The sequence below is a fragment of the Ricinus communis genome, chromosome 6 (assembly GCF_019578655.1).
Source record: "Ricinus communis isolate WT05 ecotype wild-type chromosome 6, ASM1957865v1, whole genome shotgun sequence".
NCBI lineage: Eukaryota > Viridiplantae > Streptophyta > Magnoliopsida > Malpighiales > Euphorbiaceae > Ricinus > Ricinus communis.
Genome location: NC_063261.1, coordinates 10,028,599 through 10,053,518, shown reverse-complemented (window position 1 = coordinate 10,053,518; position 24,920 = coordinate 10,028,599). Strand labels below are relative to the sequence as shown.

The 24,920-nt window shown below is 34.2% G+C and overlaps 1 protein-coding gene and 1 non-coding gene across 2 annotated transcripts; one reads left to right on the top strand and one right to left on the bottom strand.

Annotated features, from left to right (window-relative positions):
- Positions 1-13,314: 13,314 nt before the first annotated feature.
- On the bottom strand, positions 13,315-14,784 carry LOC107261380. The gene has a single exon (XM_048375274.1). It carries the CDS (start codon positions 14,782-14,784, stop codon positions 13,315-13,317), a length of 1,470 nt encoding a protein of 489 aa, XP_048231231.1.
- Positions 14,165-14,271, top strand: LOC112535133. The gene has a single exon (XR_003079325.1). It is a non-coding gene; the product is annotated as a small nucleolar RNA R71 (small nucleolar RNA).
- Positions 14,785-24,920: the final 10,136 nt, after the last annotated feature.

Here is a 24,920-nt window from a genome sequence, read left to right as displayed (position 1 = left end):
TATGATTTATTAAATGCGAAATCTAGAAATAAGAAAGTTATAAGTTTCAAAATTTAACAACATAAACATGATGAAAACCACATAAAATTAGGTAATTAATCATAATAACCCTATATCTAGAAATATAAAGTATGCGAAGTAATCATTAGAGAGCAATCATAAACAAATTAGCATATTACTAATAATGGAGAAAATTAAAAGAAGGAATATGATAGTATGATTGTTTTGGAACCCTAAGGTTGTCACCGTATAGTGCAGATACTCGAGTCTCACGAGTAAAGGAGAAGGTTGAATCAAAGATTGGATAGGAATCTAGACTGTTTTTGGCTGTGTTTAGTTTTCAGAAGTTTTTGTACATTGCTTCAAAACTTATTGTCATTCTCTGTTTGTAACACCCCGAATTTTTATATATTTAATAAATGAGTTATTTTCTATACCCAATTAGTTTAAAACTTTAAGAAATTATTCAAGTAAATTATTTGAGAAATGATTATATTTTGGCTATTCAAATTTTTCCAAATGCATATTTATATAAGTAAAATTATATATTGGAAAATTTTGGAAGAAATTATAAAGGATGTTTTTATAAAAGAATTTTGGGAAAATTGGTATTATAATTGATTAGTAGTATTAAATTTTAAGTTGGAATTTGATTATTTAATTTAATTGTGTGTTAGGACTAAATTGGAAATTTATTTTGGAATAAGGATTAAAAGTATAATTTTATTTTTGTGGGGTTTTAATGGAAATTTGTGAGCTTGGTATTTTTGTAAATAAATATGTCGGTCAGGGGTATTTTTGTAATTGTGTATTTTCAATAATTCGGTTTTGGCCCAAATTAAATAGTTAAGGGCTTAATTGAAAGGCTAAAAAGAAGTTTGGGGGTCAAATTGGAATTCTGCAGGATGAAATTGTAAGTAATTAAGAAAGTTGAGGGACCAAATTGCAATAAGGAAAAGTTCGGGGGCCTAATGTCGATATTGAAAGAAATGGAATCGGGGAGAGAGAAGGTAGAGAGAGAGAGTCACGGGAAGAGAGAGAGAGGGCCGCAGCGCCTGGCGAGCCCGGGCGCGAGGCGGCGGCCGGGCAGCAGCCGGCCCAAGAAGAGGCGTGAGGCGGAATCGGCGGTGGCAACAAGCTCGAGGCCGTTCCCGGCGGCTTCCCGTGTTGGCCGAGTCGAGTGCCGATCGACTCCTCTCGGCCCTCGGCTTTGTTTTGGCGGCCGGTGTCGACAGTGGTGGCCGGAATCGGAAGATCCGGTGGAGAGAGAAAATGGTGGCACGGCCGTTTGGTTTTTCAAAGCGAGATCCGCGAGGATGGACGATCGAAGGACGTATCCCGACTCTCCTCGACTTCGCGATGGCACCGCAGGGCGGCTTCGCTTGCGACCGACGCCGTGATCGTCCGTAAATCTCTCCGGATGATCGGGTGTTAGATCGGAAAATCGAAAGCGGGGATCGCCATCAGCTGCCAGAGTCCGATGGTGTGTTCGGATCGCCGATCGGACTCCGGCCGGAGGCTAGTCGACCGAGCGATCGAGCGCCCTTAATTTTCTTTGGCCCGTTAATTTTAGAAATTCTTGGTTATTTGTGTTTACTAGATTATATTGAGTATTTGATGTTATTTGTGAGTCAAAATAATTGTCCACGCTGCTTGCTCGCCTCAGATTTTATGTTGCAGTGGCGAGTCGGAAATAGTGAAGTTTGGGGACCCGACTCCCGTTGTTTAAATTGTTGGATATTTGGAGTGTTTTTCCGGCAGTCCCGGACCCGCTTTTACGGGGTAATGTTCGTGTTGTAGGGAGGTTCTCACGATTTTGCAAAATTCTCCCAAGTCGAGATTCTTAGATACCCCAGGAGTCTAGACCTAGGATTAATGATGGATTGTCTCAGGGTATTGATAAATTATTTTCCGTGATTAGATGATCTGTCTGTTCGGCTCGCTCCAACCGAGGCACCGAAGCAGAGCTAGGAGGTCGCCCAATTCTGTGAGTTAAAGTCATTTAATCATTGCAATATTGCTAAGTCTGATTTTAATATGCTATTTTGGAAGTTTATGTTTAACATGGTTACTAATATCTCAACGTAATTAATTTTACTGGATTATTAATTATTGAAGATAATATAAATATTATTATTAGTAATGTTATAATAATATCAAATATTATCAGTTTTCCACATGAGTTGCATGATGTCTTACTTTAAAATTGTTAATCGTTATTTTGATATAGTTGAATGACTTCTTTAGACAATAATATTTATTAAATGTGGTGATTGCGATTTGGGAAACGTGGCTTGTAGAACATGCCACTTTGATGGGTTACATCGGATCAGCGTCTTACCAGTAATGATCATGGACATGTAATAAGATATTTATGGGTTTGCCCTGGTCGAGCATGGCTCTCTGGGCTGATTTGAGTAAATTGCCGGAGGTAAGGTCCCTGGTCGAGCATTGCTCTCTGGGCGCCGGCTTATTTGGATACTTAAGTGACCAGACTGGAGGTAAGGTCCCTGGTCGAGCATTGCTCTCGGGGCGTTAGTCTTATTGGATTAAGAGAGCCGAATGGCTACTAGATTTCTTATTTGGATATTTAAGTGTTCAGGCTGGAGGTAAGGACCCTGATCGAGCTTGCTCTCTGGGCGCCAGACCTGTTGGATTAAGAGAGCCGAAAGGCTATTAGAATTTGGGGTTAGGGTTCTACTGAGCCACTCGTCCCGTAAAAGTAAAAATATATTTTTATTTATTCATTTATTTATTTATTATGGTATGATTATAATATGGATTGTATTTACGTGCATGGTTGATATTTTGATTCGAATGATTAATATTTTATGTGAAGGAAATAGTAGGGTATGATTATAGTATGGTTTGATATACTGATTTGAATAATCTATGTTTTCTGAGAAGAATGCAATAGTCCCCAGATTATTTGATTTTAACTCACTCTAGACCCATGATCTCATTTTTACTGCTTTTTTGATTCGTATTTGTTAGTCCTCTCGCGACTCTTATTCGGGGAACCCGACTCCTTCATCATCGGGTGATGTATTTGATTTGGTATGTAAATTGGTAAATCTTAGATTCTCCGCAGTAGTAATAGTAGATGTATCAGTTGTAAATTTTCTGAGCTTCGGGTCTCGCCTAGTTTTTCTGGTAGACCGAAGTAATTTTGTAAAGTGTAACTATTAAGATAAAGTGTGGCTTTAATAATATTAATTTGAGATGAGATTTGTTTAAATTAGTGAGTGTCAGGCTTACTACGGGTTTCGGTGGCCTTAAGCCTACCCATTCCCTAGTGCCGGTCACGGGCCCACGGGTGGGGTCGTGACACTGTTGATGATTGCTAACCTCCTAGGCCTAGGATTTTCTTTTCTATTTATAGTGAAGGATGGAGGAAACACTAGAGGCTAGAATATACGTTTCTTTTAATTACTAATAATTATTTGTATTTAACGAAACTGTTTTTGAACGATAAATATTGATTAAATCATAAAAAGATTTTAAAAAATTCAAATAATTATCAATAAAATCTTCTAGAAGACATATTTTAATCATTTTTGGCATTTTAAAAGTCGAAAAACACCCCAAAACGACACAAAAATCTAAATTTCAGGTCAACCAGCTCTATGCAAAGCCGATCAGCTCTCGGTGCCGGCCGACTATATGGAAAGTCGATTGGCTCTAGGTTTGCAATTTTTAAGAAAATTTGCAATTTGGTCTGAACTTTCTAATTGTTCAATTTCACCCTGAAAATTTAATTTTTCTGTCAATTTAGTCCAAATTGATTTCAGAAAATGATAATTGTTACTTGCGACCCTTGCTCTAATTTAATCATCCTCAACTCCTCAAGATCTGAAAGAAGTAATAACTTTCATTTACGGATTTCTCGTAATTTCCTTGATATATATATCTAAAAAATGAGTGCTTACAATTTGCCCTTGATTTGTCAATATTTATAAGCTTCCCGAGACTCAAGAAATGCACTAACTTTCATCATTGAGTTTTCCGTAAATTCCTTGATATCTAGATCCAAAAAATGGGTGCTGACAGCTAGGGCAATCGATTTTGCTTCAATGTTGGATAAATTCTCAACATTTTATATGTTGTTTAAGTGTATAAATGACAAGAAAGCAAGATTAGCATGAGCAAACACCTCATCGATGGTAGAAAATGTCTAATGCATGCTCAATTTAGCCAAGAGGGTGATATCCTCCCATTTTGCTAGCCCTAAGTCATTCTGGTGTGAAATCGGTGGTGAGAACTCCCAAGTAGTGCGATTGGGGTGCGACCTACAGATCTAGAGGAAGAACTCGCCATTCCAAAATGAATTTGAGAGAATTTGGTTAAGAATCGAGTAAGAAATCAAAGAAAAAGTGTAGAGACAATTAGAGAGAAAATATGTGAAATGAAAAAGTTAATAAAAAAGGATAGTTATCGTCCTAAAAGAGGCAAACTACCATTTTAGTTCCTCGCCGACAAATTAAATTTTGGTCCCTAGTGGATAAATTACCAGTTTAGTTCCTGAAGGGCAAAAATAGTTGAATTACATCTTGAAGTGAAAATTATAAAAGATAATGAAGTTTATACTAGTTTAACACCCGTAAGTGGGAAATTGACCAAGTCATAACCTGAAGTGGAAATCACAACTTTTTGATTCCCGAAGCAAAAAGTAACCAAGAAATTCCAGACAATCAGCGACGGAAGTGCCCATCACCTAAAAATTTAAAATGGAGGAGTCTCTAAGTCAAAAGCCAAATAGAAATTCTGCACCATACCGGTTTCGAAGTAAAACTAGGAAGCTAGAGGGAAGTCTCTGCATGTGTTTATCTTGAAGGGAGGTCTTCAAGGTATAACGGGAGAAGTCCCTAATTCAAGCCAGATAGAAGTTCTGCACTAGACTGGTTTTTAAAGTACAACCAAGAAGCTAGAGAGAAGTCTTTGCATGTATTTATCTTGAAAAGGAGGTCATTAAGATATGACGGGCAAAGCCCTTAATTCAAGCCACATAGAAAATTTTGCACTAGAAAGCTGGCGAAATTCTCCGCACATAGTTTACTCAAAGGGAGGTCTTCGAGATATCACGGGCCTACTAAAAAATTAACTTTGAGGGTGAAACGGTAGCTTTTGCAAGTTCAGGGACTAAAATGCAAAAGTTTTTTTAAATTTTTTGCTCCTTAAAGCCAAGTGGCTCTGCGTATAGCCGAATCAACTCTATGCAGAGTGTTAATTGGTTAATTTTTAAATTTCGACATCGTTTTATGCAAATTTTGACTTAACATGCCAAAGAATAAAAAAAGATTCTATAAAGTTTTTATGATAATTATTAGGATTTTTAAAAATATTTTTATTGAATATTATTGACCAATAAAGAAAATCTATTTCTTTAAAATTCAAAACTGATGTGAACTTATCTATGGCTTTAGTGTCTCCTAAAAACCTAGCTCTATAAATACGTCGTTAAATCCTAATTCTAGGGTTACCAATTCTCACCAATTTTTAGCAATTATTAGCAATTGATAAAAATCCTACGTTCATCAAAACAAATTTTTTTTTTTCTAGTAACTATAGAAATAAGTCACTAAGAAAGAATTTAGATTAGGAAGGTTTTTTATTGAATGAAAGTAGATTTTCTCAACCTTAGAAACACTAGATGCTCATCTGATCTTCAATTCAACTACTTTATTAGCTTTAGAAACTCACATATTAGCAATCTACGGTGACAACCTAAGGGTTCCGCTATATCCAATATCATCAACATCTCTTTCCCTTCCTAGTTCTTTGGTTTTTTTATGACTATAGAAACATGAGTACGATGATCTCTGAATGACTTATTTTATTCATATGATCAGTTATGAATTAACACGTTTATGTTTTTAGTGGATTTTGAATCTAATAATATGATCTGCATAGGGTTTTGAATATGATAACATGTTTTATTGGATTTTCAATTTGATTAGTAAAATGATTAAGGTAACATGTTAGATTCAATTTTTCCTCTAAATTATTATGTAATTATATTAAATTTTCAGGGTTTCATATTTGAATTAGAAATCTGTTATGTGAAGTTCTTTTGCCTTCTATCAGTTTCTTATTTTTTAATCTATGCATAGTTTTATGTGTTTTTAGTTTATTTAATCCGTTGTTATGCTTTTTACTTCATTATTCGTGTGTTAATTTTTTTGACCTTCTGTGCATGTCAAATTGGCTCTTGAGCGTGAGAATTCGAAGGGAAATCATAGAACCAGCTTGACCAAGCCCTAGAGTGGATTCGATTTTGCGTGAGTCGATCGATTTTGTAATCTGGACTGATCGGTTCTATGACCTAGACCGATCATTAATGTTTGCCCAATTTTAAAATTTTGTGCAATTTTTGTCTATTTCGTACATTGTAACTTAGTTTTATATGTTTATCTTTTAATTTTTTACTTGTAAGAGGGATGTAATAGCTAGATTTAATTTATGTACTATGTTGATGGATATGAAATATTCGTTATGTGAATGCTTAACTAAAAATTGGACACATATTTTAGATTTAAAATTGGACCTTAACATGAAAAATTAGTCCATTAGGTTAAAGGATGGTACAATGGGCTTAAATTAGAATCTATATAGACTTAGTGGGTTTTGTCGTACTCTAATTAACTAATTCGCCTACACTAGATTAAGAATCATCCAATTAAGCCCCAACATAGAAAGGTAGTCCATTTAGGTTTAAAGGTCAAAATTAAATGCATAATTTGCAATTAGGCTAGACTAAGTGGGCCTTTGTGCATAATTAAATAGTTAATTGGGCTAACAAATTAAACATCGGTTGGACTTAGTAAAATGGGCTAGATTTAAGAGGACCTCACATATTGTAAGGGATGTTTGTAGAAATATAACTATCACATATATCGGGAATAACACATTAAAAAATAAAATTAAAGACTAAGATATACAAATAAGGGAGTTGGCTTCTAGATCCATCTCTTGATGTGGTGAAGCTTCCTTATGAAATTGAGAAATGCCACTCAATTAGAAAATATGTCCCGGAAAATCACCCAGGTGGCAACTCCTATCTCCGCGCTAGTCTTTCTGATTAGTTATTGTGTTCCTATTAGGTTGAAAAGCCTTATAGTGTCGTAATTGCTAGAGACAGTTGGGTGCGCACTCAAAACCGTCGCCCATAGTGGCGACTCCACTAGGGATAAGAGAAGTTGATTTTAGTGTATCCTTATCTTTAATTTTATTATTTAACGAGTGATTCTTGCATCATTTGTAAGGTTACTATTGGTCCCAATAGCCCCAATGGCGTCAGTTTATAGTTTTTTGGTTCCACTTGAACCTTGGAATTACAACACCGGTTAACCATCACTCATAAGTAATGAATGAGCTTCCTTCGTCACATGAACCCTTGTGTGGGGAGACGAGCCAAAAAAGGACAATTTTTACTTATGGGGACCTTTTGTCCATACCCAAGACTTAGCTCATGGTAATGACAATAGCAGTCTCCTTTAGGAACCTATATTGCTGGTTATTTGAGATGTTTTTCCTTATAAGTACCTAAGCCACATATTATAATGCCTTGGCCTAAAAACATGTGGAATCAGGCCTTAGGCCTAAAAATATGCAGGCTTTATACTTATACTGGAAAACATCACCTTGTATGCTTTAAATCTACTTTGAGAACTTATGGTATGCGTGTCGGGCCTACTATCCCCTATTGATAGATAGCCCATACCCAAAATCTTAGTGACGAGTAAAATATTATGTGTTTGCTAGCCCTCTTTTTTTGTCCTTATGCATTACACATACATCATGCATACCATGCATTGCATCATACTAATACCTTTCTTTAGCCATATAGACTTTCCTTTGGGTTGGAAAAGACAAGATAGTGGGAGGTTGGAGAGGGTTCCCATTTCACAATTCTTCTCCGTACAAACCTCAAGCGAATGGAGCAGTCAAAGTAGCTAATAGGAACTTAAAAATAATACTCTTATAGATGGTATAGAATCATAAAGATTGATTATTTCGGTTACCATTTGCACTTTGGTGATAGTGAACAACTGAGCTAACATCGACAGGATAGACTCCATAGTTGATGGGTGTCGAATCCAACAAAAATAAGTTCCTACTCTTCTAATAAAAATAACTTGTAAATAGTGACAAGTAGGGTCGAATCCACAGAGATTGGTAAGATTTATTTCTTTAACAAAATTCAAATAAAATTAGGGGGGGTTTTAAATTTGGAATCAAAACAAATTAAAAAAGAAATCAATTAGAAGCAATAATAAAATTTGAGAAGATAAATCAATATGAGAAAACTCCAACCCTAGGTATAATCTCAGTTTTAATTCATTGAATTGATCATTGATGCAAATATAATTTCCAAATCCATTAATAAATTGGTTATAGTTGTTGAGAAGCTCTAACAACTTAATTTCTCCTTAATTTTTCGTTAATCAATGGAAGCCATTTGATTAATTCTCTTATTGAATAAACAACCCTAGAAAAGCTTTCAAGATTTAATTTACCAATAGCAATGCCATCTAGAGAAACCCAATCCTAGCCAACAAATACATAAGATGAATTCATTTAGACTAAATCATGCATCCACATAACATGGGTATGTTATTCTACCACTAATCATTAGAATAATTAAATAATTATGGATTTAATATTCTAACTTGGCATAGACTATCTTGATAATTGGGTAATAAGCCTTTTTACACAATCAACAAAAATAGAATCCCTAATAGACATAGAAGATACATGAATATTAATAAATTTGAGAAAATAATGAAGAACAATTAAATCTCACAACCCATATGAATTCAAACCTTAATTAACCTTGAGTTGGAAAGAAAGAGTTCAGCCACACATAATTATTATAGAGAAAATAAAGTAGAGAAGAAAGCTAAAACAATGGATGAGAGGAAGAAAAAAACTGGTTTGCTGCCCCCTTCTCTCTAAAACCTAAAAACTATCCCTATCTTCTCATCTCTTTCTTTTTATAGGAAAACTTGCCCCCTAAGAAATATTAGATGATGTGTCTAAAGAAGGAATCATTCATTTCTAAAATAACCTTAAGTGGTGAGGGGCTTTTAGTAAATAAACATTCCCAAAAATAAATTAAAAAGCCACATGGTAAATAATGTCACTTTAAGCCTCTTTCCATAAATTCGAATTTCTGGAATACGCCGTGGGCACGCTCTAACTGAAGAAATCTTTTGCCATCTTTTCTCCTTTTTATCCAAAACTCTCCAAAGCATCAATCTCTATGAAAACTCATCAAATATCATCCTTTCAGCTTCATATTGCATCAAAACGTTTCGTCTATCATGAAAATCAATAATTACAATTAAGATCCATAATTAAGCATAAATACTCAATAATAACCAAGAAAATATAATAATTAGTATGCATAAAATGCACACTATCAAAATACCCTACACTTGAACAATGCTTGTCCTCAAGTATTCATTAAAATCATCAAGCATGTTCGATTTTCTCTCAACTCCTCTCATGATATATTCATCCATGATATAAGTTATCGCGTCTCACTTTTTCGAATCAAAATATAGCAAGAGATAAATGCAATCCACAAATGAGTTTTTACAAGTTAACACAAATGAGTATCAATTTCCATAATAAATTCAAAATCAAAGTGCAATAAAACTTTAACACCCTCCCAAGGATTTCTCGCAATGCACTCAAGGTGTTTTAGGGCAATTATAAACTCTCAAGTCAATGCATAGAGAGAATTTTACCATAAGCTTGCTTATATATCAAATCTCCACCACTAAACAATGAATCAAATGCAAAAATCAAAGAGGCTTAATAAGGTTGTAATGAGGCTTAGGTAATGGGTCGGTAATAAGGAAATTTGGCTATCAATAAGTTGAAGAATTTTTTACAAAAACATACATACATGAAACTGAACCTTTAGAAACAATAATATTCAATTCAAGTTACATTTTGACGCACAACTTCTCATGAACTCCTTTTTATTCATTTTTTTCACTTTTTTTCTTTTCGACTCAGATTTCTTTTTTCTTTTTTTTTCTTTTTTTTTAATATCTTTGAAGAAGATTTTATTTAGTTTCTTCCACAACTTGAGAAATAGCACAATATAAATGCAACTTGAAATCCTAATAAACATCCATAAGTTTCATGTATATAAATTCACAAAATCCTTCAATTTAGGTTACAAAAGAGGTAAAATGAAAGAAAAGCCCATAATGGGTTAAATGGGAATTAATAAATAAAGAAAAGGTTTAAGGCTCAAAATTGGTTCGCTAGGGGTAAAATCAGGGTGATTTTTTAGACGTTCAAATTGGTTATCCCTAATTGCCCTTATCATATTAATGCATTCAATCCATTAATGTGACCTTAATATGTATAATAAAGCAAGTTCTAGAAAAATCAATCTACACATGACAATCTGATAGGCTAAATTGTGTTAGCTACAATCTAAGGCAGTGTACCTATCGATGCAGTCTAGCACTAATGGCGAGTATCAATGTCGTATTCCTCGAGAAAGTGAAAGCCCAGAGTTACTTCTTTGTTCTTTGTTATATTAACCTAAAATGAATGATGAATAATTTCTAAACTAACTAATAGATACAAGCTAAGTTCTAAGGGAGATGCAGGAATGAATAGATAAATGAAATAACCAAGACAAGAAAGCAAACCCAAAGGGAACCTAAACTAGTTGGTGATCAAACAAAAGATAAAGGATTGATGAATCCAATTATGCTACCCGTGGACGAATTCTTAATTGAATTCGGTTTCTCTCTTGAGATAACCGAATTCCTAAACCTAATAACCTAAAGTTGGAATCTCTTCCTAACGATTGATTCTTAAATTAGCATTAAGCTTTAATCCGCCTCTATTAAGCTTCGTTAATTCTTAATCCGGCTAGTTAATTATCCTTATCTCTAAGTGATTATTAACCAGTTCTTGCTATTCAAAATTCCAATTGCCAAATGGACTTCTCAATCACACAAAGCAATCTAAACACCACAATTCACAACGTCTCATGAATAATGCTATCTTATTAATACTGAAAGCAAGAAGAATACAAAACCAACTCAAACAATCCAACAATATAATATTAAGCCAACATAGTAAAGAAATCCCAATGGATTTAATCGGTCTAGCTAAACATGTTCATGTTTAAAACAATCTAGGAAATCAATTACAATGAAAGAATAATGAAAATGAAACATGTACACCCTTTTCTCTCGAATTGGATGAACAGCTCCAAATCTGGATCTACACTTTGGTTAACCTCCCAAATTGCCTCTTGAATTGCTCCACTACTGTTTTGCACTCGGAACCTTGCGATTCCGGGATTCTTCCTCCCTGCAACTTTCTCTCGCACTCAATACTGTGCAGAAACCGAACCAGCCGCTAGGGCTCTATGTCGCTCCTTCCACCCCTTTTTCTAACCCTAAAAAATTCGTTTTCCTTATATATTTTGTTTCAGCACGACCATGGTCAAGGCCGTGCTGGTCAGCACGGCCGGAGTCTAGGCCGTGTTGAAACTGTGGATCTCACGAAGTAGGTTTTCACCATGGCCGTGCCCCCGCCAGTGCTGGCCACCACGACCCGTGGTGGAGGCAGTGGTGGCCTCAAAAACCGTGCCTAAACCATTATTTTGAAGACCAAGTTTCGATGGTTTGGTCACGACCAAAGTTCAGGCCATGATGGTCAGCACGGCCTCGACTCAGGCCGTGCTCAATGTGTGCAACGCGACCTCTTGTGTGATCTTGATGAATTCTCATCCATTTCCACACGTATTGATCTATAATTGCTTAAACACCGATTACGGTCCTATAAATGCTCCTGAAATGCAAAAGAAGACAAAACACGGGTGATCTGGGAATAAAAGCACAATAATTGCTAAGAACATACACAATAATATGCAAGCAAATATGTGTAAAACTATGCACATCACAATCACACAATCACACAATCACACAATCAAGAAAAATATAGAGCATATTGTGATGAATGCTCTTAGGCTCAAAAGCTCACAAAAAGTGATTGTGTGTTAAGTTCTATGCACTTTTTCATTCAAATCAATTATAAAAATAATACTCACAATGCAACACATAAAAACTCATTCATTTATGCAAATCTCTAATTATATTTTAACTCAATCAAGCAATTCTCAACAATTTAAATCATGGATTCATAAGTCACAATCATAGAACAATACTCCAAAAAATAAATTTAACATGCATGTGCAATGCCCAAAAACAGCCTATAAACACCCTACACTTATCTCATACATTGTCCCCAATGTATTTATATAATGCCTAACATATCAAATTGGGAATAAAAGATAGGAATGGTGAAACTTCCCTGAGTATGCTACGCATGGCGAAAATGTCTAACAACGAGGTGGATATGGTGGAGTAAAACCCATGTGCTTGAAGAAAGCCATCAAGTTTAATTCCATTTCTATTTGTCGCTGTTCAAGGCGTAGAAGTTCTTTTGGATTGAGGTTGTTGGTGAGTGCAACTTGTAACTTATCTTCATGTTCCAACTCAAAAGTTTCCTGCGCTAAAGTGTCAATCGCATCTAGAACAAAAACTGAGGATACATCATTAGGATATCTCATGGTATCATAGATATTAAATTTTATGATCTCATTATCAAATTCCATACTAAATGTGCCATCATGTACATCAATTTTTGTTCTTGAAGTTTTAAGAAATGGTCTTCCTAACAAAATTGATGTTGAGTTAGGAGAATTATCTTCTTCTATGTCAAGTATATAAAAATCTACAGGAAATACCAATTCATTCACTTGCACTAAAACATCCTCTAAGACACCCTCAGGATACAAAACCGATCTATCTGCAAGTTGTATAACAACACCCGTTTCTTTTAATTTACCACATTTTGAAGATGCATAAATTGAAAGAGGCATGACATTTATTGAGGCTCCTAAATCACACATTGCCCTCTTAATTTCAACATTGCCTATCTTGCAAGGGATAGTAAACGTACCTGGATCCTTGCACTTGGGAGGTAGCTTTCTTTGAAGAATAGCTGAAACATTCTCATCCACACTTATCTTTTCCATACCTTCTAACTTTTTCTTATTGGTGCACAACTTTGTAAGAAATTTAGCATAACGAGGTACTTGCTTAATTGCATCGAGTAAAGGAATATTTACCTCAATTTTGCGAAATGTCTCAAATATCTTTTTTTTTTCTCTTCTTGTTTCTTAGATTTGGCAAATCTTTCGGGAAAAGGAGGTTTTGTCACTAATACTTTTTGTTTCTCATTATTTGGTACTTGAGATTGGTCGGTTTCTTACGATGAGGTCGCCATTTCTTTTTCAACCCCCTCTTCTAAGGCTTGCCCATGCCTTTTTGCATCATCAAATTCTTTCAATTCTTTTCCACTTCTCAAGGTTATTACACTAGCATTGTGCCTTGGATTGACAATTGTTTGTGATGGCAATTTACCTTGAGATTCTAATTTGCTCAATGAAGATGCCAATTGCCCTACTTGAGCCTCTAAATTTTGAATACTTGCTCTCGTTTCCTGTTGAAAAACATTTATATTATTAGCAAGCTCTTTAACAATATCTTCAAGAGACATACCTTGCTTTACGAGAGGTGATTGCTGGAAATTTCCTGATCTTTGTTGGAAATTGTGATGAGAGTTTTGGAAATTTTGATTAGAGTTTTGGAAATTTTGATTTCTTGATCCATAGCTAAGGTTAGGATGATCCTTATATCCTGGATTGTACGTGTTTGAATAAGGATCATACTTCCTGTTTGGAAATCCTCCAACCATGTTGACTTGCTCATTAGATTCCTCTTGAAGTGTTGGACACATGTTGGTTGGATGACTTGGATCAGTACAACTTCCGCAAACTCTGGCTTTTGGTGCATTTCCTAAGGCCAATTTTTGAACAAGAGAGGTTAGTTTAGACAATTGAGTTTCGATAGAATTGCTACTTACCTCATTCACTCTTCTTGATGTTGAATCTTGACCGAAGCCAAATTGTTGAGAGTTGGTAGCCATGATGGAGATCAAGTCCCTAGTGGCTTGAGGAGTTTTGTTCACTATAGCACCTCCACTAGTGGCATCCATCACTTTTCTCTCCATGGGTAACAATCCCTCATAAAAGTATTGGATGAGAAGTTGTTCGGTAATTCCATGTTGAGGGCAACTCGCGCACAATTTTTTAAACCGTTCCCAATATTCATGGAGAGTCTCCACATCTTTTTGCTTGATTCCACATATTTCCCTCCTTATACTTGCGGCTCTTGAGGCGGGAAAGAACTTATCAAGGAATGCTCTTGCCATATCCGTCGATGTGGTGATAGAACCGGATGGCAAATAGAATAGCCAATCGTTAACTCTATCGGCTAATGAAAATGGAAATGCATGCATTTTGATTTTTTCTTCGGATAGCCCTTGTGGTCTCATGCTCGAACATACCACATGAAATTCTTTCAAGTGTTTATGAGGATCTTCATTCTCAAGACCGTGCAAAGTAGGTAATAAATGTATCAAACCTGATTTTAGCTTAAAGGCTACCTCCAAATCGGGATATTGAATGCAAAGCGGTTGTTGGTCTACATTTGGTGCCGCCAATTCCCTTAGAGTTCTTCCTAGATTTTCCATGGTTTCTTCTAATTCAGAATCACTTGAAGAATCAACCAAGTCAAAATTTGTTTCCAATTCTAGAGGTGTAGAAGGTGAAGAAGATTTTGAATTCTTACAACGTTCTTTAGTCTCCTTTCTTATTCTTTTTACGGTTTTCTCCATCTCAGGATCAAATTCAAATTTTTCTGTATGAGAAGAACTTGGCATACAAGAAATAAATCTAATTAAGTGACACCAATCCCCGGCAATGGCGCCAAAATTTGATGGGTGTCGAATCCAACAAAAATAAGTTTCTACTCTTCTAATAAAAACAACTTGTAAATAGTGACAAGTAGGGTCGAATCCACAGAGATTGGTAAGATTTATTTCTTTAACAAAATTCAAATAAAATTAGGGGGGGTTTTAAATTTGGAATCAAAACAAATTAAAAAAGAAATCAATTAGAAGCAATAATAAAATTTGAGAAGATAAATCAATATGAGAAAACTCCAACCCTAGGTATAATCTCAGTTTTAATTTATTGAATTGATCATTGATGCAAATATAATTTCCAAATCCATTAATAAATTGGTTATAGTTGTTGAGAAGCTCTAACAACTTAATTTCTCCTTAATTTTTCGTTAATCAATGGAAGCCATTTGATTAATTCTCTTATTGAATAAACAACCCTAGAAAAGCTTCCAAGATTTAATTTACCAATAGCAATGCCATCTAGAGAAACCCAATCCTAGCCAACAAATACATAAGATGAATTCATTTAGACTAAATCATGCATCCACATAACATGGGTATGTTATTCTACCACTAATCATTAGAATAATTAAACAATTATGGATTTAATATTCTAACTTGGCATAGACTATCTTGATAATTGGGTAATAGGCCTTTTTACACAATCAACAAAAATAGAATTCCTAATAGACATAGAAGATACATGAATATTAATAAATTTGAGAAAATAATGAAGAACAATTAAATCTCACAACCCATATGAATTCAAACCTTAATTAACCTTGAGTTGGAAAGAAAGAGTTCAGCCACACATAATTATTATAAAGAAAATAAAGTAGAGAAGAAAGCTAAAACAATGGATGAGAGGAAGAAAAAAACTGGTTTGCTGCCCCCTTCTCTCTAAAACCTAAAAACTATCCCTATCTTCTCATCTCTTTCTTTTTATAGGAAAACTTGCCCCCTAAGAAATATTAGATGATGTGTCTAAAGAAGGAATCATTCATTCCTAAAATAACCTTAAGTAGTGAGGGGTTTTTAGTAAACAAACATTCCCAAAAACAAATTAAAAAGCCACATGGCAAATAATGTCACTTTAAGCCTCTTTCCATAAATTCAGATTTCTGGAATACGTCGTGGGCACGCTCTAACTGAAGAGATCTTCTGCCATCTTTTCTCCCTTTTATCCAAAACTCTCCAAAGCATCAATCTCTATGAAAGCTCATCAAATATCATCCTTTCAGCTTCATGTTGCATTAAAACGTTCCGTCTATCATGAAAATCAATAATCATAATTAAGATCCACAATTAAGCATAAATACTCAATAATAACCAAGAAAATATGATAATTAGTATGCATAAAATGCACACTATCAATAGTCTATAGTTTGTGGGACTAAGGTAGTCTTGCTAGTAGAGTTAGAACTGAAATCTTTAAAAGTTGTGCTAAAAGCTGAAATACCAGAATATTAGTGGGTTGAGTAGAGGTACCAGCAGTTGGCTCTGATCGACGGAAAGAGGATAAAGGCCCTATACCATATGCAATTGTACTATAAGCAGATAGCTAGGGCAATTAATAAGAAAGTAAAACCAGAAAAATCAGAGCTGGTGACTTAGTGTTGAAACACATAATACCTATTGCATTCGACCTGAGAGGAAAGTTCAGGGCTAATTAGAAAGGTCCATACTTAGTAAAGAAGATCCTACCTAAAGGTGCCACTAAGATCTCAAACCTGCCAGGGAACAAATTATCTGAGCCTATTAACCTAGATCGTCTCAAGAAATACTATATATAAAAATAAAAAATAGTCTACTAATCAGAAAACCTGAAAAGGCCAGTCAAGTAAAAATCAAGGCATTAAGAGAGAAAATAATCAATTGAAAAATCTGAAGAGACTAGCTGATAACAGAAGTTGTACCATGAGAAATCAAAATGCATTCATCTAGGCCTTTACTAAATGAATAAATTGTTTAGAATTCTTATCAAACATATATATGTCTATTTATCACTTTACACACTAATTGAAAGAAAAACTAAAGCTAAAGTTCTAAGCAAAATAAATGAGATCTAAAAAGAAGCATATTTCATCTTCTTTTTCTCTTTGCATCTGTATTCCTAAATTCAACAGCTAGCTCTCAAGTCCTCTTTAACCTTGCAAATCCATTACAAGTGGTAATCTGAAACTAGACCCAAGCTTTGAAGTTGTTATCCATGGTCAGATCAGCTTCATAATCAAAGTGCGCTCTATACGGGGCTAGAGTCTTTCAATCTTATCCATCAAATCTTGTCTCAGTAGGAAGCCTTCAAATTTAGGAGAAAATTCCAAAATCTGCTGCTTTTGCCCGTACTGGCAGCAAAGTCTCACAAGTGTGTAGAAGGCGGATGCTCGTAAGTTGGGTAAAGTTACACAGTCGTCGTACTCCATAAGTCTAAGATGCTTGATCACCAAGGATAGATCCAACAGATAAGTGGATTATGATGAGACCTTTGCTATGGTTGCTAGATTAGAATCTATTAGGATACTCTTAGCTTATGCATGTCACATGAATTTCAAATTGTTTCAAATTGTTTCAAATTGATATGAAAAGTGCATTCTTAAATGGATTTATTGAGGAGGAAGTCTATGTTATGCAACCTCTCAGTTTTGAAAGTCATAAATTTCCTAATCATGTTTTCAAATTGATTAAAGTCTTATATAGATTGAAACAAGCCTTTAGAGCTTAGTATGAAAAGCTTAGTTCCTTTTTAATTGAAAATGGATTTTTAAAAGGAAAGGTTGATACTACACTATTTGTGAAGAAACACAAGCATGATACTTTAACTTGTTCAAATTTATATTGATGACATTGTGTTTGGTGCTACTAATGAATTATTTTGTGAGGATTTTGCTAAGTGTATGACTAGAGAATTTGAAATGAGCATATGATGGGAGAGCTCAAATTCTTTTATGGTCTTCAAATCAAGTAAAGTAATGATGTAATATTTATCAACCAATCCAAGTACACAAGAGACCTTTAAAGAAATTTGAGATGGATGATTGTAAAGTAGCCAAGACTGACATGAGTGTCACAACAAAACTGGACAAAGATGAGAAGGGTAAGAGTGTAAATAAAAAGACCTATAGAGGTATAATCAGCTCCCTCTTATACTTAACCGCTTTTAGACCTGATATTATGTATAGTATATGTCTATGTGCTAGATTTCAATCTTATCCTAAAGAATCTCATTTTAGTGCCGTAAAAAAGATTTTGAAATATTTGCATGGTACTTTGCATTTAGGTCTTTGGTATCCTAAAGAAACATCTTTTGACATAATAGGCTATTTGGATGCCTATTATATGGAAAGTCTTTTAGATATAAAGATCATTTTTAGAACTTGTCACTTTCTAGGTGAATGCTTAGTATCTTAGTTTAGCAAGAAACAATTTTCGATTGCTATCTCCATCACGGAAGCCGAATATGTGGCGGCAAGTTGTTTTTCACACATGGATAAAATAACAATTAAGAGATTATGTGAGAGAGGTTGATCACATTCCCATTATATATAACAACACTAGTGCTATAGATTTCTCTAAGAATCCTATTCAATATACTAAAATTAAGCATATAGATATTAGACATCATTTTTTGAAAGATCATATACAAAGTGGTGTTGTAGCATTAGAATTTGTTGATACAACTAACCAATTAGCTGATATTTTCATAAATCCCTAAATGAGGAGAGATTAAACTTCATTAAAAGAGAACTAGAAATGATTGATGAAAATACTCTAGTATAATAATAATAGAAAGAAAGAAGACTCAAGCAAACTAATTTTTGATGAAGAAGCACTTATCAAACTTGATATTTCTGAAGAGGTACATTCACTCCTAGAAAATATAGGTCTAGAGGAGTTTTCTACCCCAATCCTTAGAGTTAGGGTATGAAAACCTCACTAAGGAGTTTCTCTCCATCTTAATGATCAACAAAAAGAGGAATAGGATGAGTACTATGGGGTTTATAGTGTTCGAAAATCCGCCCTACATCCACTCCTCAAGCTCACACTAGAGTATTCCACTATAATCAATTTTGATTATAAACCTGGATTTTAATAAGTTCACCCAACAACTTGATGTTTTAACAAGCTAACACTAAACTTCTTCCCTCAGTGTATCAATCTCTCACTAAGTCTCTTAACTCTTGAGTTTTAATGGAAACTCAACAACTAATTCCTTATGTTTTTAAGACGTAGGTTCACACAACAACCCTTTTTCGTATAGTTGATAAAGATATTCAACTTAGAATACTATAGAAAGAAAGAATTAAGTGTAGTAAATTGAGAAATTAATGTGCAAGAGTTTGGGCACTAATAATTTCACATACTTATATAATATGTTTTTATAAGGGTTATTTATACTCATACCAACATATTAAAGATGTTTCAAGGGTCCCATAACTCATTTAATACAAACCTTGATGATTTAGCAAAAAGAAACTTTCTGTTTGAAAAGTGCCCTCGCGCTTTCTAAATAGAGTCGTTGGATATCCAAAGGCTCCAGACACGTGGCACTATAATAGCGGTTGTCCTTGTAATGATCACTAACTCAAAATTAATTATGAAATCTGCCCTTGCACTCTAGAAGCCCCCTCGCAAAGTCGTATTTGCACTTCAAGCGCATCCCCACGGTCCAGCTTACGGAACCTCCTGCCAAAAACTATGTTTCTCTTTAATTTAAGGCGCCCTTGTGCTCTCTTTGACTACCAGGTGTCCTGATGAGAATGAGGGTCTTTCAAGGGGTCTTTCCACATAGATGGTCAATTTTAACCAGTTGAAAAGCGCCCTCGTGCTTTTTAGGCTCTTTTAAAATACTCTTGAGAAGCTTAAGCACTTTTGTCCAAACTTTGTCTCTTTATGAATGAACAATAAACAAATTCAATATTAGAAATATGCACTCTCATTTAATCTAAGTAGGTTTCAAGAAAGTGATATAAAATGTCAAGAAATACTAAAATATTTTTTTAAGAAAAAGGTGTCTTCTTAGGTGATTTTTCTCCTTCTTAATATGTATGTGTTTTTCTTATATTCCCTTTAATGTGAGATGATTATCATTTAAGGCTAAATTTTCCTAATGATTTAGGCACTCTCTGTTTTAAGTTATGATTAACAAATACTATCTTTATTAGCATCTTTCACTTTCTTCTCCCTTTAGCAAAATCAAAAGAAGAAACATAAATATAAAGACATCAAAAGATAAAGTGAATTTAAGGATATGTGATCAAAGGCATGAGACTATGCATGAAAAGAAAAGAAAAGAAATATTGGAAATAAGAAAGAAATTTTGAAAATAAATTAATCATCCTCTTCTTTTTTTCTTCTTTTACCATGGAGCCTTGCCTTTTGCAGCACTACTAGATCAATGTGAGGTGCTCTTTCTATTTGCTCTTCCTCTTCCTCTTCTTAATCTTCAATATAACATGAAGGAAGCTTATGAAATTTTTGAATCCATGCTAAGTTATGCTTTGATCACAAACTAATTTTATTCAATGTGAAAGGGCTTAATGGGCTATTGTGTAGCTCACATCCCCAAAAAAGTTGTAAATACTCAATTTGATAAAATAGAGATGCATAAAGGAAATAATATACAAGTAGACCTAATAAAGCATATCATGTCAATCATTAAGAAAACACAATTATGAGAAATGATTATGAAAAAATAAAATCAATCCAATGTACTTCCATCAATCATTCCTAGCTCTCTTTTCATATAGTTTAATCTATCGTCATTTAGAGATTTTGTAAGAAAATCTACAAGTTTGTTACTTTTATCAATAAATTCTAATACAATATCACCATTTTGCATATGATCTCTTAAATAATTATGTCTAATGTCGATATGCTTACTCCTAAAAAGTTGAATAGGATTCTTTAGAAGATTTATAGCACTAGTGTTGTCACATTTAATAGGAATGTGATCAGCCTCTCTCACATAATCTCTTAAGCATTGCTTCCACAAGATTTAAGTGCAACAATATCCCGCTACCACATATTCGGCTTCTACGATGGAGAGAGCAACCGAAACTTGTTTCTTACTAAACCATGAGCCTAAACATTCACCTAGAAGATGAGAAGCTCTGAAAGTGCTTTTCCTATCTAAAATACTTCCCGCATAACCGCATTTGAAAACTTAATGATGTCAAAAGATGAATTTTTAGGATTTAAAGTCCTAAATGAAATGTGCCATGTAAATATTCTAAAATCCTTTTGATGACATTTAAATGAGACTCTTTAGGATTTGAATGAAATCTAACACAAAGACAAACATTGTACATGATATAAGATCTAGAGGTGGTTAAATATAAAAGTGAACCGATCATGCCTCTGTAAAGCTTTTTATTTATACTCTTACCCTTCTAGTCCTTCTCCAAATTTATTATGACACTCATTGGTGTTTTGGCCATCCATCTCAAATTTCTTTAAGATTTCCTTTGTATACTTGGATTGGTTAATAAATATTTCGTCCTTACTTTGCTTGATTTAAAGACCAAGAAAGAATCTGAGCTCTCCTATCATATGCTCATCTCAAATTCTCTAGTCATACACTTAGCAAAGTCATCACAAAGTAATTCATTAGTAGCATCAAATATAATTTCATCAACGTAAGTTCATATAATGAGAGTGTTATGCTTATGTTTCTTTACACACAAGGTAGTGTTAACTTTTCCCTTTGAAAAATCATTTTCAATTAAAAGAGAACTAAGCCTTTTATACCAAGCTCTAAGAGATTTCTTTAAACCATATAAGACCTTAGTAAACTTAAACACATGATTTGGAAACTTGTGACTTTCAAATGCGGGAAGTTGTTCAACGTATACTTCCTCCTCAATAAAACCATTTGAAAAATATACTATTCACATTCATTTGAAATAATTTGAAATTCATATGACATGCATAAGCTAAAAGAATTTTAATGGCTTCTAATCTACCAACTAGAGTAAAGGTCTCAACACAGCCGATGCCTTTCTCTTGGTTGTAGCCTTTTTCAACCAATCTAGCTTTATTCCTAGCAAATAGAGCCTTGCTCATCCAACTTGTTCCTGGGAACAAGTTACCACACTTTGTTTCTCTCAAATTAATTGGGTTCATCTTGCATAGCAATCACCCAACTTTCATCATTTAGAGCTCATTCATAGTCCTTGGCTCAAATTGAGAAACAAAGTCTAAATTACTCACTGCCATAAGTTTAGAATGAGTATTTACACCTTTTGATATATCTCTAATGACTTGAGTGAGTGGATGATCCTTTTTAAAATTCCATTCCTTAGGAAAACTTTATGATTTCTTAATAGTTTGATCTTCTTGAGTTGCATTATGACTTGGTTAACTTTCTTGATTGTCTTCAATGGACTCTTCAATCTCTTTTGATAGGTTATCAAGATTGACATTAAGCTTTTTAAATACACCTATAAGATCTTTCACACAAATACCTTTCCTAAGATCAAGCTTGCTTAATTAATCAAACATATTATTTATAGACTCTTAAATTGCTAAAGTATGTTTGTTAAAGACTCTATAAGCTTTGCTTGATGTGGAATAGCCTAGAAAAATTTCTATGCCAGTTTTGAAGTCAAAAATTCTAAGATTCTCCTTGGTGTTTAAAATGTAGCATTTGCATCCAAACACTCGAAAATATGAGACCTTAGGCTTTCTTCCATTCCAAAGCTCATAAGATATTTCATTTAACAAAGGTCTTTCGAAAACTTTATTTGCAACATAACAACTACAGTTAACGGCTTTCATCTAAAAGTAAGAAGTTTGTACTCATTGAGCATTGTTCTAGCCATTTCCACTAGAGTTTGATTTTTCCTCTCCACAACTCCATTTTGTTTTGGTGTTCTAAAGATGAAAAGTTGTGTGAAATACTAATTTTATTACAAAGTGATTCAAAAAAAATCATTTTCAATTCTTTTCCATGACCACTTCTAATTGAGGAAATCAAGTATCCTTTTTCATTTTAAACACGTTTTGTAAAACTTTATAAGCAAGGGAATTAACTGAAGTGAACCTAGAGTAGTCATCAACAATAACAATGCATATGACGTTCCACCCAAACTAGCTACTCCAATTGGTCCAAATAAATCCATATGTAGAAGTTAGAGTGGTTTAGAAATACTTATAATGTTCTATAATTTGAATGATAATGGATGTTGTTTTCCCATTTAACATGGTTTTCAAGGTTTGTTCTTGATGAACTTCATCTTAGGAAGTGCATTTACAAGTTCTTATTTGGCTAACTTTTGTAGAACATTGATACTTGCATGCCTGAGTCTTCTATGCCATAGTGAAGATTCATCATTAATAGAAAAAAATACTTGAAAGATTGGTTAGCAACCTTGTGTAAGTCAATTGAGTAGGTATTGCCACTTTTTTCTCTCTTGAGTGCTATTGTGTCATCCATTAAGATATTAACATAGCATCTATGACAGTCAAAAGTGACCTTCTTACCTTTGTCACACAATTGACTTACACTCAACAAATTATGCTTTAATCTGACAACTAGGAAAACATCATTAATAAAAGATTGACCATTCTTACTAATAGAACCAATGCTAATTACCTTTTCCTTGGCGTCATTACCAAATGTGACTTTGCCTCCATCATCATTTTTTATGTTTATAAAGAGACATGTCTCCTGTCATGTGCCTTTAACATGCTAAGGATTTATACTTGTGGACTTAAGACACACCTATAAGGAAAAGTCAATTCACTTAGTTTTAGGTACCCATACAAGGTTGGATCCTTAGGTGTTAGCTTTGGAAGTGTCATCCATAAAGATATGCATCTTCCTTATTTTGCATTTAATGTTAACATGGCCAACCCTCAAGCAATAATGGCAAATGCCCTTTGGATTTTGGGAAGTGTGAGAGTTGGTCTTCTTTGCTACCTTTACTTGAGGTATAGACCTCAATGCATTCACCATATTATTACACATGTATGAGCAAGATTTGTTAACTTTTTTTTCCTATACATGTATGCATGCTTTATTCTTTTTGGCCTAGTCTTAGGAACTTGTGATCCTATCCCTCTCTTCTTTAAGTGGGAGGTTTCATATGTGGTTTGGCGTTTGAGCTCTTTTAGGAGTACTTTCAACCATTGAGGGTTGAGTGGCCTTTATAAAAGTGATTGTGTGAAATATTGGAAATGTGGATGAGGAAGCTTCATAAAATCCCACTCCATGTCTCACAAGGGGTGGTCTTTGAGATACAATTAGTGTATCAAGAGACTCCTTCCCTTTTGGAAACTTGGAGATTAAATCCCTAAGCTCTTCAACTTTATTTTTCAAAGAATTATTTCTTTTAAGCTTTTCTTTTGAAACTTCATCAATGATTTTCTTAAGTCCTCATTGGAAGTTTTAAGAGTAGTAGTAACTTATTTCTTTAAAATCTTAAGTTCTTTTTCTAAGTTGGAGCATTTATTTTTATAAAAATTGAATTTTGATAGCATATTTTGTAAAAGCTCATCCTCATATCAAATATATCATCACCAAAAAAATGATTAGATGAATTAGAAGACTGAGGAGTAGAGCATACCTCATACAAGTCCTTAATTTTGGCCATGAAATAAAAGTTGGTCGTTTCATCTTTATCACTCTCCATATTGGAGGTTAAGAATACATCACTCCATGTAGCCTTTAAGTCTTTTCTTCTATTTCTTGTCTCCATTCTTTCTCTTCAAATCTTTCGGATAATCTAGTTTGATGTGTTCTTGCTTTCCATACTCATAGCAAGTAACATCATCCTTCTTGTTTTTGCTTGGTCTTGGCTTAGAGGAAGACTTCTTGTTAGTAAAAGGCTTGATGCTTCTTTTTTTCCTAGCCTCTAAAATCCTATTGACATACTTAGTGATTAGAGGCACATCATCACTTTCACTTTGAGCTTCTTTTTGGTTTTCATCATCACTTGGGATATCATTCTCTTTTATGCTCTTGTACCAGCTTTGAGTGCTAGTACTTTCTTCCTCCTCCCGTCTCTATCAAATTCATCCTAAATTAAGAGATTAGATCTTGTGATCTCTAAAACCTTCATCGCTAA

Excerpts from the sequence above, each read along its gene's own strand:
- LOC107261380 (XM_048375274.1), bottom strand. The coding sequence starts at position 14,784 with ATGGAGAAAACCGTAAAAAGAATAAGAAAGGAGACTAAAGAACGTTGT.